The sequence below is a fragment of the Geotrypetes seraphini genome, chromosome 1 (assembly GCF_902459505.1).
Source record: "Geotrypetes seraphini chromosome 1, aGeoSer1.1, whole genome shotgun sequence".
Taxonomy (NCBI): Eukaryota; Metazoa; Chordata; class Amphibia; order Gymnophiona; family Dermophiidae; genus Geotrypetes; species Geotrypetes seraphini.
In genome coordinates, this window is record NC_047084.1 from 56945941 (window position 1) to 56961134 (window position 15194).

General features: G+C 43.0%; 1 protein-coding gene across 3 annotated transcripts in view; it reads right to left on the minus strand.

The window, feature by feature from the left end:
• The window catches only part of PARP8 (poly(ADP-ribose) polymerase family member 8), a 505058-nt gene that overhangs the window by 144495 nt on the left and 345369 nt on the right, over positions 1–15194 (minus strand). For all 3 annotated transcript variants that reach the window (XR_004538173.1, XR_004538172.1, XM_033931570.1), the window contains exon 19: positions 15063–15111. Coding sequence is in view for 1 of the 3 variants with exons in the window: in XM_033931570.1 (XP_033787461.1) it covers positions 15063–15111 (49 nt within the window). In the remaining 2 variants the exon portion in view is untranslated. The remainder of the gene's footprint in view (positions 1–15062; positions 15112–15194) is intronic.

Consider the following 15194-nt stretch of genomic DNA (forward strand, 5'->3'; position numbering starts at 1 on the left):
GAGGAACAAAGGGGCATTACATCTCACGCAACATTTTTTTTGGTAGCCGCCATTTCCTGCGTGTGGAGAGAAGTACAGTAGAGACACAAAGTTATTCGCAGTTTTTCCTTATTCGTGTGTGTGTTCATCCCCTAATCACGCAAACACAGAGGGAGAAGTTGAGTATAAACATAGTTCACGATGCTAAATATGGATGGATATATGTATATATATTTATATGTGTATAAAAAGGTACAATATGAATAAATATGATATTTTATATAATTATATACACTTAGGTATGTATAAGCAGGTAGATTGATTATATATTATAGGCGGAAATAAGAAAGAGGATTGATTATGGTTTAAGAGGGCCATATTAAAACCAACTCAGAAAATGCTAACTCTGCACTATAACACATTTACAAAAACACAAGTGTTGATTACGGTTTAATAATGTATTGATTTTGGTTTAATAATGACTGTATTGAAACCATGAGGCAAGCACATGCGAGAAATCCAACAAAATTGCAGTGGTATATTGAGTCGAAGAACAGAAGAAAAAATTGCAGGAATGGTGTACAAGATGCTAAGTCTTTAATGAACAAACGAAGATATAATCATAAATGTAATCATAAAACATGGTCCTTCCTCAGGGGTCCTAATATAAACCATAAATATATATGAACAAATGTATGTATATGGAGTAAGAATGGTGACAGCGAAGATCTGTGACAAGATGATCCTGTGAGTGATAGTGGTGAAAACATCATGTGCCATAGTGTTAAGGTGTGATAATGAACCTACTAGGCAAAAATGTAAGTATAATGCTGAAATGTGAATAAGTGAAGTAAAAAGTTTCAATGCACAAGAACCATCATAATGACCCATGCAAATGGGTATGGAATGTGGGGCCATATAGAACAAGACACCGTAAGAATGTAGAAATGTGAAAGATTTATACAAACAATGACATACAAGGAGGAAATAAAGAAGTGAAGAAACATGAATACATACCAAGAGTATATCATATACGGAAACCTTATGGATAACAACTGGAAATAACTAAAAGAAAATATGCATAACCGTTAAAAAGCGAGAAAAAAAATTAAAAATGTAAAATGTCATAAAAGAACGCTGGGAAGCATGTTAAATAAAGGTTGGAGAACCTGTGACTGAAGAGACAGAGTTTGGGGAAGGCGCAGATAGTAGTAGTGTAAGAGATATCTTGACCAGGGCACAAGATGGGGGGTGGGAAAAGACAGTGTGAGCATCGTGAATGGTGGTGACATGTACAAAGATTTCTGGAAATATGCAGGAAAAAGAGTAAAACGCGGCTTGGGTGTTAGCAAGAGAACCAAAATGCAGTGGGAGTACAAAAAACGCGACCATGTGATATAAAAGTTAATATTGTGAATACTATGAACATGACCCATGCTCTGCAATGTTATGTGATATATAGACCAAAAGAAAGGAGAGATGTGCTGGTGCATTGCAGAAAATTGGCAAGACCAAAGATAAGCTGTGGAAAGAGCAGAGAAATACCGGTGCATCGCTGAGGCTGACAAAACCGAAAGCAAAGTAGCGTGATCCATTGTTAGAGTGCAGGACTTGCTACTCCGAGGGAAGGACCGGGCTGTATGAGTTAATTAAAAATCAGGGAAGTGAAAATCAAGGGAGTGATCTAAAAGTGTAATGCTAGCAAAAGAAGGGAGGTGACAGTGCATATTACGCAGAACCATAAAAACTTGTAAACTTACCGATATGGTGGACAGCTAGGCAAACTGTGTAAGCTCCTACGTGGTGCAGGAACCAAAGCGAAAGTGAAAAAATGCAGCAGGAAAAACATGAATATGAGCCTATGTGACGTAATGACATCATGTGCTGAGTCAGAGAGAAAAGGAAGGGCCAATAGTGTTAGGAAATCATAATGAGAAACTTGTACTAACTGATGCGTAGAGATGCTGAAAGAATGAGCTAGTAAAATGTATAATGTAGTGTGAGAAAGCAAATAAAGAGGATGTGTCAGCAAGTGAACAATACTGATGAGAATTATGTATTGTGTGTGTATTTGGTGAGGAAATGGGGCAGCTTTGGAGATGTATGGAACAAAATAAAAATAAAAAAGCTAAACAGAAAATAAATTTAATTGGAAAATACTGTCAGGATAATGAAGGGACATCGATGTACCACAGTGCATAAGGGAAATCACATTACGTATGAGTGAATCAAATGTAAATGTGAACCAAAGATCTTGTATGTGAATAACTCGTGAAATTGAAAAACCATTGCAAAATGAGAGAACTATCCCATGTGCATGATTGGAACAGTAGTGAATGAGTGTATAAAAAATTTAAACATAAATAAAACATTGAATGAATAATGATACATAAATGATGATGCATAAATTAAAGCAGTGTCTCTGCTGTGCATAAGTCCTGACATAAGTATAACGTTGCATGGGTGAAAATACATCAATGAAAACATTAACTCATATAAATAAATATGCAAAATTAAAAACATAAATAAAACATTGCATTGATAATGATACATGAATAAAAACAGCATCCCATGAAACGCAAACTCTGTATTGTAACCCCTTTACAGAAGCTCATGTATTGTTACACCATTACAAAGCTCATATAAACTGCTCTGAATTGACTTCCCTAGTCATTAGCAGCAGTATAGAAGCTTTCAATAAACTATAAACTTCCATTGAGTGCCAAAAGTTAGGCGCTTATGTTTGGGCAAACTATATAGAATTACTCCCTTAGTGGTTATCTGGAAACCAAATCATATCACTGTGATGATGCTCAAGTCACTCAGGATATTCAGTCCACTATATAGTCTTGAAAAGGGCTCTTTTAAAGGGTTGGAGATTAGCACATTAACATGCTAAATCTTTAATGCACATCAAAAAAATTAATCCCAATACCTGAGCTGCTGCTCCCATGCTGAATCCGCTTCATCTCTTGCTCCGGAAAGAGGCTGTAGTGTTAGTGTGTGTACACTGCTGCTGGCTCTGCCTGACCCAGAAACAGGAAGTTACAAAAGCTCTGATGTAACTTTATGTTTCTAGGCCAGACAGAGCCTGCGGCAACATGGATAGTAGCGATCATCAAACGGTTTGGTTTGATATAACGGCTAAAGTGGAGAGCGGCCGCACGATACTTAAAGTCCTAGATTTCAAACGTACGGACTTTAATACAATGGGAAAGTACCTGAAGAAAGAGCTGTTAGGATGGGAGGACATAAGAGAAGTGGAAAGACAGTGGTCTAAGCTGAAAGGAGCGATAAAAATGGCTACGGACCTTTATGTGAAGAAAATCAATAAAAACAAGAGAAAAAGGAAGCCGATATGGTTCTCCAACCTAGTGGCTGAGAAAATAAAGGCGAAAGAGTTGGCGTTCATGAAATATAAAAAAATCCAAGAAGAGGAGAGCAGAAAGGACTACAGGGTGAAACTGAAAGAAGCCAAGAGAGAGATACGTTTGGCGAAGGCACAGGCGGAAGAACAAATGGCTAAAAATGTAAAAAAGGGAGATAAAAATTTTTTCAGATATATTAGTGAAAGGAGGAAGATAAAAAATGGAATTGCTAGGCTAAAAGATGCTGGGAACAAATATGTGGAGAGTGATGAGGAGAAAGCAAATGTGCTAAACAAATACTTCTGTTCTGTGTTCACAGAAGAAAATCCTGGAGAAGGACCGAGATTGTCTGGCAAAGTTACACGAGAAAATGGAGTAGATTCTGCGCCGTTCATGGAGGAGGGTGTTTATGAGCAACTTGAAAAACTGAAGGTGGACAAAGAGATGGGACCAGATGGGATCCATCCCAGGATACTAAGGGAGCTCAGAGAGGTTCTGGCGAGTCCTATTAAAGACTTGTTCAACAAATCTCTGGAGACGGGAGTGATTCCTGGGGATTGGAGGAGAGCGGATGTGGTCCCTATTCATAAAAGTGGTCACAGGGATGAAGCAGGAAACTACAGGCCGGTGAGCCTCACTTCAGTTGTTGGAAAAATAATGGAAGTGTTGCTGAAAGAAAGGATAGTGTATTTCCTTGAATCTAATGGGTTACAGGATCCGAGGCAACATGGCTTTACAAAAGGTAAATCGTGCCAAACGAACCTGATTGAATTTTTTGATTGGGAGACCAGAGAGCTGGATCGAGGACATATGCTAGATGTAATTTACTTGGATTTCAGCAAAGCCTTTGATACAGTTCCTCATAGGAGGCTGTTGAACAAACTTGAAGGGCTGAAGTTAGGACCCAAAGTGGTGAACTGGGTCAGAAACTGGCTGTCGGACAGACGCCAGAGGGTGGTGGTTAATGGAAGTCGCTCGAAGGAAGGAAAGGTGACTAGTGGAGTCCCTCAGGGTTCGGTGCTGGGGCCAATCTTGTTCAATATGTATGTAAGTGACATTGCTGAAGGGTTAGAAGGAAAAGTGTGCCTTTTTGCAGATGATACCAAGATTTGTAACAGAGTAGACACCGAAGAGGGAGTGGAAAATATGAAAAAGGATCTGCAAAAGTTAGAGGAATGGTCTAATGCCTGGCAACTAAAATTCAATGCAAAGAAATGCAGAGTAATGCATTTGGGGATTAATAATAGGAAGGAACCGTATATGCTGGGAGGAGAGAAGCTGATATGCACGGACGGGGAGAGGGACCTTGGGGTGATAGTGTCCGAAGATCTAAAGGCGAAAAAAACAGTGTGACAAGGCAGTGGCTGCTGCCAGAAGGATTCTGGGCTGTATAAAGAGAGGCGTAGTCAGTAGAAGGAAGAAGGTGTTGATGCTCCTGTACAGGTCATTGGTGAGGCCCCACTTGGAGTATTGTGTTCAGTTTTGGAGACCGTATCTGGCGAAAGACGTAAGAAGACTTGAGGCGGTCCAGAGGAGGGCAACGAAAATGATAGGAGGCTTGCGCCAGAAGACGTATGAGGAGAGACTGGAAGCCCTGAATATGTATACCCTAGAGGAAAGGAGAGACAGGGGAGATATGATTCAGACGTTCAAATACTTAAAGGGTATTAACGTAGAACAAAATCTTTTCCAGAGAAAGGAAAATGGTAAAACCAGAGGACATAATTTGAGGTTGAGGGGTGGTAGATTCAGGGGCAATGTTAGGAAATTCTACTTTACGGAGAGGGTGGTGGATGCCTGGAATGCGCTCCCGAGAGAGGTGGTGGAGAGTAAAACTGTGACTGAGTTCAAAGAAGCATGGGATGAACACAGAAGATTTAGAATCAGAAAATAATATTAAAGATTGAACTAGGCCAGTTACTGGGCAGACTTGAACGGTCTGCGTCTATGTATGGCCGTTTGGAGGAGGATGGGCAGGGGAGGGCTTCAATGGCTGGGAGGGTGTAGATGGGCTGGAGTAAGTCTTAACAGAGAATTCGGCAGTTGGAACCCAAGCACAGTACCAGGTAAAGCTTTGGATTCTCGCCCAGAAATAGCTAAGAAGAAAAAAAAAAAAAAATTTAAATTGAATCAGGTTGGGCAGACTGGATGGACCATTCGGGTCTTTATCTGCCGTCATCTACTATGTTACTATGTTACTATGGACATACTGATGCTGCAGCCTCTTTCCAGACCCAGAGAACTGACAGGTCCAATGCAGGAGCTGGAGATTAGGTAAGAGGGAGAGAGTTGCTACATCGGTGGGGTGGTAGGGGTGCAAGGAGGCAGAGTTGATACAGGGGGGGGAACCTCTTTATCTCAGGTTGTTTTCTTCATTTATTTGAACCCATTTTAAATTTAGCCAGTCTACCTTTTCCGCCTCTTGTACAATTAGGATCTTGAGGCCCAGATTTTGTATAGGACGCACAGTCTCAGAAGCTGCCAAAGCAGCTTTTGAGAATTGCACATGGGTGTCCTATACAGAATCACGCCTAAGACTGCCTAAGAACCCAATTCTCTAACTGATGTCCATGTTACAGACACCAGTTAGAGAATCGGGTTGCCGCTGAGCTTATCACAGCAAGGGATCTCCCTACTATGGCATCAGGAAAGGTAAATCATGTTTGACGAATTTACTTCAATTTTTTGAGACCATGAACAAACAAATTGATAGTGGAGAACCGGTGGACATAATATACTTTATCTTCCAGAAAGCGTTCGACAAGGTTCCACATGAAAGACTTCTCAGGAAAGTTCAAAGCCATGGAATAGAGGGAGAGGCAAATGGCTAAGATGGACAGGCAAATGGCTGGAGAACAGAAAGCAGAGAGTGGGCATAAATGGAAAGTTCTCAGACTGGGAGAAAGTGACTAGCGGTGTAGCCCAGGGCTCGGTACTTGGGCCCATCTTATTTAATATTTTCATCAATGACCTAGAAGAAGGAACATCCAGTGAGATCATCAAGTTTGCAGACGACACAAAGCTATGCCAGGCAATCAGATCACAGAAGGATAGCGCGGAACTCCAGAGTGACTTATGTCAGTTAGAGAAATGGGCGGAGAAATGGCAGATGAAGTTTAATGTGGAAAAGTGCAAAGTAATGCATTTAGGCATAAAGAACAAGGAACACGAGTATAGAATGTCAGGTGCAACTCTGGGTAAGAGCGAACAGGAAAAGGACCTGGGTGTACTGATAGATAGGACCCTGAAGCCGTTGGCATAATGGGCGGCAGCGGCAAAGAAAGCAAATAGAATGTTAGACATGATAAAGAAGGGAATCACGAGTAGATTGGAGAAAGTTATAATGCCGCTTTATAGAGCAATGGTCAGACCACACTTGGAATACTGTGTCCAACATTGGTCTCCCAACCTAAAGAAGGATATAAAACTGCTGAAGAGGGTGCAGAGTAGAGCAACGAAGCTTGGAGAACTTGGAATACGAGGAACGACTGAAGAGACTAGGATTGTTCTCCCCTGAGAAGAGGAGACTTCGGGGGGATATGATTGAGACTTTCAAAATACTGAAAGGAATCGACAAAATAGAGCATGAAAAAAAATTATTTACAATGTCCAATGTGTCACGGACAAGAGGACATGGACTGAAGCTGAGGGGGGACAAGTCCAGGACAAATATCAGGAAGTTCTGCTTCACGCAGCGAGTGGCGGACACTTGGAATGCTCTCCCGGAGGAGGTTATTGTGGAATACACCATTCCTGGATTTAAATGCAATCTAGATGCACATCTCCTTACGAGAGGCATAAAGGGATATGGGTGACTAAAATTACACCAGGTGTACACCTGGCTGGGCCTCCGTGTGTACGGATCGCCGGACTTGATGAACCGATGGTCTGATCCGGAGATGGCAGTTCTTATGTACCGTTGTAAGTATAGCGGCAACCCGTCCCCACCCTCTGCGAACACAACCGGCAGGAGGGATGCCCAAACCCTCCTGACGGAACCCCCTCACTCACCTGAACATTGCCCTCCTTCTCCCCCCCAACTTCCCTCCCCCGGTACATTGATGGCAGGAGGGAGGCCCAATTCCTCCTACCGACAACCCCTCACCCCCAAAAGTTTGACCCCACCCCCCATCCACATGAGAGGAGCCTAGGGGATCTGGCCAATCAGAATCTTAGGCCACTCCCAGTGCATCCCATAATGCACTGGGAGATGGGCCTAAGATTTCAGTTGGTCCAAGGAACTAAGGCCCCTCCTACAGGAGGGACCTTAAGCACCTGGGCCAATCAGGTCATCCCATGATGCATCGGGAAGGGGCAGGCACACCATTGCAGCAGAGGCGGGCCTGCCCGCTGGATGCATGCAGAAGCCATCCGGCCAGCCATTGATTCCAGGTTAGGGGGAGTCCCGGGGGGTGAGGCCTATCCGGTTGGGGTTAGGTCCTGTTTGGGGGGGTGTCGGCAGGGGGGAATGGCCTATCCTGTTGGTGGGTCCTGGTTGGAGGGGTGTTGGCAGGAGGGAATGGGCATCCCTCCTGCCAGCGATATATGGGGGTGGGGGGTGTCAGCATGAGGGATTGGTATCCCTCCTGCTGGGGAACACTGGGGTGTGTTCGGGGGTGCCAGGCAGGAGGGACTGGGCATTCCTCCTGCTACAATCGTTCTAAGCAGGGGGTTCAGGGGTTCCAGCAGGAGAGACCGGGCATCCCTCCTACCACAATCATTTGGGGAGGGGGAGGTTTGCGGCAGGTGTTGGCATGAGGGACTCGGCATCCCTCATGCCGCGATCATTCAGGGGGTGAGGGGGTTCCGGCTGCTGTTGGTGATGTACCGGGGAGACGGGCGGCCGCTACACTTATCAGCAGCTGTGCCGGCTTACAATGTAGGCCAGTATTTTGATGTCCTATATTGAACACATCTACCGCTATCCTAGGAAGATGCGTACAGTCACCTAAGGCTACTTCCGGGCTAAGCCACACCCAGCCTTAAGGGAGCTTAGGAAGGCTTGCGTGCCTCCCTAGGCTCCGGGAAGTTTCTCCAATGTAGGCGGCCTGACTCAGGAGTTTTTTGTTTTTAAGAAAATATGCATCCCAATTGGCTGGTTAGACAGCATTGGCCGCCTACAATCAGGACGCCATTTATAGAATCCGGGCCAGAGCGTTTAGTTCCTTAAGCATAAGGCCTCTTTTGTGTTAAACTTAATCATTGGTCTTTATTTTCTATGTCCGAGACCTGGCTTAAACCAGGATAAGGTTTATTTCTACAAGCAGTTCTCAATGACTGACATTTCAATTAATATTGAGTTAGTGTTGCTATTTTATTATAATATCTCTCCCATTAGTAGAAGAATTCTTCCTCCATTTAGATAATCCAGAGGCCACCCTAGTGTTCTGTGATCTACCTGTCCACATCCTCCTCTTATTGCTTCATTGTCATCCCTCTAACTTCAGCAGTGTGGAACAAGCTTCTGTTTACCATTACAGTCAAACCTCGGTTTGCGAGTAACGCAGTTTGTGAGTGTTTTGCAAAGATGAGCAAAACATTCTTGCAAATCTTGTCTTGCAAACCGTGCGTTGACTCGATTTGCGAGTGCCCGCCCCCCAAAGAACTGGCATCGCTCCCACCCTCCCCCCACCCCCGCTCGCGAACTGGCACCCCTCCACCCGAACAGCATTCAGCCTTATCCCCCATCTGGCACCAGCACGCAGCCCACAGGACATGCCAGTGAAAGAAGTTCCTGTCTCTTGCTTGGGCCTTGAGCATCTGTGCATGCTCAAGGCCTTCTGGTTCTCGCTCTCTGCCCTAGTTTCCCTTTTCTGGACTGATCATTTTCCTTCTGACTACTGAAAAGTTTCAATCTGCTCAGAACTGTGGATGTAGCAGGATATACATTTTTTTAAAAATTAATAAATTTACTACAAGGAATCAGATGACTAAATTTACATGAGTTGATCTGAACAAGCTTGACACAGCCTGTCAGCTACCCCTATCTGAATTTCTCTGTCTTCTCTTGAAGAAAAAACTTTTTCTTGGATTGAAGCTTTAATGTGCTCTTGACTTAGTGGACCCTTTGAGGGCCTATTCTTTTTGGGAACATCACACTCACCCCCTCGTATTATTAAGGTTGGTGTACACGAAAAAGTCAGTACATTAATTACTTCCATGACAAGGTCCACAAGATCGCCTTTGAATTCACTACAAAGTTACATCCTTCTCTCCTACCCACCATTCACTCTCCTGAACTTCAAACTTGCTCCACCCCTTCATCCTTCACCCAAACAACTCAGGAAGCTCCTCTTGCCTAGTCCCACCCTCTTGTCCCTCCATCAACTACCACTGACTTTTCTTCCTTCTCTGAAATCAGAGGAAGAAACTGCACAACTTCTGTCTTCAGCCAAGACTACTACATACCCCTCAGACTCTATTCCCACCCCTCTACTTGACCTCATCTCACATACTATTATCCCTTCCATCTGTCATATTCTAAATCTAAATCCAATTGTTTCTTCTAGTATGTCTACTAATGTCTCTTCTTCAAAGGCTAACTTTAGATCAAGAGGATCTTTAGATTAAGAAGATCTTTATTTAATGGCATCAAGAATAAAGATTACTGATCTCAAGTGTCCACTGTCAATTACCAGAACTAATGTTGGTTTATTGACCTTTCATGTGAACTATCATTGATCTGAGTCTATCCCTTTTATTCAAACATTTCTCATTTTTGTTTTATTTTGTTGCTGTTTAAACCTCTATATTGTTACTATTGTTCTTTATGTTCAATAGTACTATATAATACTTAGCTCGCAACATACAATACAATATAGAGGTTTAAACAGCAACAAAATAAAACAAAAATGAAAAATGTTTGAATAAAAGGGATATACTCAGATCAATGATAGTTCACATGAAAGGTCAATAAACCAATATTAGCTCTAGTAATTGACAGTGGACACTTGAGATCAGTAGTCTTTATTCTTGATGCCCTTAAATAAAGATCTTCTTAATCTAAAGATCCTCTTGATCTCAATCTATCCATTTCCACTACAACTGTACCTGCTGCTTTCAAACATGAAGTGGCTAAGCCGCTTCTCAAAAAGCCCTCACTGGACCCCACCTGCCCCATCCAACTATCACCCTTTCTCCCTTCTTCCATTCCTATCCAAGCTACTCGAGCGTGCTGTTCTCTGTCGCTGCCTGGACTTCCTTTCAATTTGACAATTTCTCAATCCTCTACAATCTTGCTTTCGCCCCCAACACTCCATAGAGTCTGCTCTCGCCAAAATCTGCAGTGACTTGTTCATGGCTAGATCTAAGGGCCTTTACTCAATCCTCATCCTTCTTGACCTGCCTGCTGCCTTTGTCGCTGTTAATCACAGCTTACTCCTTGATATGCTGTTCTTACTTGGATTCCTTGAATCTGTCCTCTCTTGTTTGCTTCCTACCTCTCCCAACGCACCTTTAGTGTATGTGCTGGTTTGTATTCTTCCACTGTTACCACACTAGAGGTTGGTGTACTCCAAGGTTCTGTTTTAGGACCTCTTCTCTTTCTACACCTCTTCCCTCGGTGCCCTGATCTCTTCCCATGTCTTCCAGTATCACTTATATGCTGATGACTCCCAGATCTACCTCTCTACACCTGAAATTTCACCTAAAGTCCAAAAAAAAGTCTCTGCCTGTTTGGCAGACATTGCTGCCTGGATATCCTGCTGTCATCTGAAACTAAATATGTCCAAAACTGAGCTGCTTCTCTTTCCTCCTAAACCCTCTGGTTCCTCCTTCTCCATCTCAGTAAATAATACCCCTCATTTTCTATGTACATGCAATAAATTGCTAAGGCCTGTCGTTTCTATCGCTACAAAAATTTGCCCCTTCCTTTCTGAGCACACTAGGTGGGGTGGGGTGGGGTATAGAGTCAGGGGCTCGGGGGGAGTTGTTGGGGAGGGGTAGACGGCAGGAGAGAGTGGCCATATCTCCCAATGCAGGGGTGTGAGTGTGTGTACAGTCTGGGGCAAGGGAGGCGTTGTTGGGGGGGGGGGCTGGGTGACAGCAGGAGAGAGTGGGCATCTCTCCTGTTGCCAGGGGGTGTTGGGAGGTTGTGCAACATGACAGGAGAGTGGGAATCTCTCCTGCTGATCTTTGATCTGTTTTTTTATGTGGATGTATTCTGTGCATGTGCTGATCGCTACCACCAGTGACTCATCTCAAGTAAATTTAGCAGAATGACTCGCTTTTTAAAAAAGCGTTACAAGAACGGCTTTGACAGCAGCCCGTCGGTTTTTACCATGAAGCTTTGAGAATCTTCCATTCAGTGAGCAGTACTGAGGTAAGAGAGTAGGATCTTAAATAATTATGTAAATGAGGCTTCCTACAAGTAGTCTCATGACAAGGGATGTATAACCCACTTGTCTAGGAATAGAGCAGGATTGTACAAGAATTAGGATTAGGGATAGGCTGTCATATGCAACTTGGAAAATGTCAATGACACATCACTTGTTGTTGCATATAAAAAAAAATGAAAACAAGCAGAACACATACATTTTATTATTTCTTTGTTCATGAGAAACACTGTACATTGTAATCTTTTTAGGAAGGACAGAGATGGTCAAAAAGGTGGAGGAGTAGCTCTCTATGTAAAGATCAATATTCAAGCGACTGAAATACAAGGGACCCGGGGAGAGGAAGAAGCGATATGGATCGCTCTGAAAAGAGAAGATGGAACTTCTATCTACATGGGTGTACTCTACAGACCTCCGACTCAATCGCAGAAAATTGATAAGGATCTGATTGTGGATATCCAAAAGTTTGGAAGGAAAGAGGAGGTTCTGCTGTTGGGAGATTTCAACCTGCCAGATGCGGACTGGAATGTTCCGTCTGCAGAATCGGAAAGAAGTAGGGAGATTGTGGATGCCTTACAAGAGGCTCTGCTCAGACAAATGGTGACGGAACTCACAAGGGCAAAAGTGATATTGGATCTGGTTCTCACAAATGGAGAGAGTATCTCTAATGTTCGAGTGGGTGCTCACCTGGGAAATAGCGATCATCAAACGGTTTGGTTTGATATAACGGCTAAAGTGGAGAGCAGCCGCACGATACTTAAAGTCCTAGATTTCAAACGTACGGACTTTAATGCAATGGGAGAGTACCTGAAGAAAGAGCTGTTAGGATGGGAGGACATAAGAGAAGTGGAAAGACAGTGGTCTAAGCTGAAAGGAGCGATAAAAATGGCTACGGACCTTTATGTGAAGAAAATAAATAAAAACAAGAGAAAAAGGAAGCCGATATGGTTCTCCAACCTAGTGGCTGAGAAAATAAAGGCAAAAGAGTTGGCGTTCGTGAAATATAAAAAAACCCAAGAAGAGGAGATCAGAAAGGACTACAGGGTGAAACTGAAAAAAGCCAAGAGAGATATACATCTGGCGAAAGCACAGGCGGAAGAACAAATGGCTAAAAATGTAAAAAAGGGAGACAAAAATTTTTTCAGATATATTAGTGAAAGGAGGAAGATGAAAAATGGAATTGCTAGGCTAAAAGATGCTGGGAACCAATATGTGGAAAGTGATGAGGAGAAAGCAAATGTGCTAAACAAATACTTCTGTTCTGTGTTCACAGAAGAAAATCCTGGAGAAGGACCGAGATTGTCTGGCAAAGTTACACGAGAAAATGGAGTAGATTCTTCGCCGTTCATGGAGGAGGGTGTTTATGAGCAAATTGACAAACTGAAGGTGGACAAAGCGATGGGACCAGAAGGGATCCATCCCAGGATACTAAGGGAGCTCAGAGAGGTTCTGGTGAGTCCTATTAAAAACTTGTTCAACAAATCTCTGGAGACGGGAGTGATTCCTGGGGATTGGAGGAGAGCGGATGTGGTCCCTATTCATAAAAGTGGTCACAGGGATGAAGCAGGAAACTACAGGCCGGTGAGCCTCACTTCAGTTGTTGGAAAAATAATGGAAGTGTTGCTGAAAGAAAGGACAGTGTACTTCCTTGAATCTAATGGGTTACAGGATCCGAGACAACATGGCTTTACAAAAGGTAAATCGTGCCAAACGAACCTGATTGAATTTTTTGATTGGGTGACCAGAGAGCTGGATCGAGGACATATGCTAGATGTAATTTACATGGATTTCAGCAAAGCCTTTGATACAAACTTGAAGGGCTGAAGTTAGGACCCAAAGTGGTGAACTGGGTCAGAAATTGGCTGTCTGACAGACGCCAGAGGGTGGTGGTTAATGGAAGTCGCTCGAAGGAAGGAAAGGTGAGTAGTGGAGTCCCTTAGGGTTCGGTGCTGGGGCCAATATTGTTCAATATGTTTGCGAGTGACATTGCTGAAGGGTTAGAAGGAAAATGTGCCTTTTTGCAGATGATACCAAGATTTGTAACAGAGTAGACACTGAAGAGGGAGTGGAAAATATGAAAAAGCATCTGCAAAAGTTAGAAGAATGGTCTAATGCCTGGCAACTAAAATTCAATGCAAAGAAATGCAGTGTAATGCATTTGGGGATTAATAATCGGAAGGAACCGTATATGCTGGGAGGAGAGAAGCTGATATGAACAGATGGGGAAAGGGACCTTGGGGTGATAGTGTCCGAAGATCTAAAGGTGAAAAAACAGTGTGACAAGGCAGTGGCTGCTGCCAGAAGGATGCTGGGCTGTATAAAGAGAGGCGTAGTCAGTAGAGGAAGAAGGTGTTGATGCCCCTGTAAAGGTCATTGGTAAGGCCCCACTTGAAGTATTGTGTTCAGTTTTGGAGACCGTATCTGGTGAAGGACGTAAGAAGACTTGAGGCGGTCCAGAGGAGGGTGACGAAAATGATAGGAGGCTTGCACCAGAAGACATATGAGGAGTGACTGGAAGCCCTGAATATGTATACCCTAGAGGAAAGGAGAGACAGGGGCGATATGATTCATACGTTCAATTGAAGGGTATTAATGTAGAAGAAAATCTTTTCCAGAGAAAGGAAAATGGTAAAACCAGAGGACATAATTTGAGGTTGAGGGGTGGTAGATTCAGGGGCAATGTTAGGAAATTCTACTTTACGGAGAGGGTAGTGGATGCCTGGAATGCGCTCCCGAGAGAAGTGGTGGAGAGTAAAACTGTGACTGAGTTCAAAGAAGCGTGGGATGAACACAGAGGATTTAGAATCAGAAAATAATATTAAAAATTGAACTAAGGCCAGTACTGGGGAGACTTGCATGGTCTGTGTCTGTATATGGCCATTTGGTGGAGGATGGGCTGGGGAGGGCTTCAATGGCTGGGAGGGTGTAGATGGGCTGGAGTAAGTCTTAACAGAGATTTCGGCAGTTGGAACCCAAGCACCGGGTAAAGCTTTGGATTCTTGCCCAGAAATAGCTAAGAAGAAAAAATTAAAAAATTTAAATTGAATCAATTTGGGCAGACTGCATGGACCATTCGGGTCTTTATCTGCCATCATCTACTATGTTACTATGTTATGTAGGTGTGATATATCATTCATACATGAATTGTTTCTAAAAAAAATAAAGAGCTAACAATGTTCACACATTGCAAAGAGGGCATATTGTCCCTGAAACAAAAATAAAGATTAACTGAAAAAAATAAACACCACTGAAAAAGACATGGTTAATGAAGCAAAGATTTTTGCACTGCCCATCCATAATTAGTATATGTAGAAATTGACCAAATCATTGTTTAAAATTTCTCAGTTATTAGAATATTAAACAACTATAAATGGAAACTTACCCTGTTAACTGTCAGTTTTACAATATGAGATCTATTACTGGAAATTACCCTGAAATAAAGAATACACGAAACATACATGAAACATGCACAATAGCTTTCAAACACTGGGCACTACAATTAACATTTCTAGCT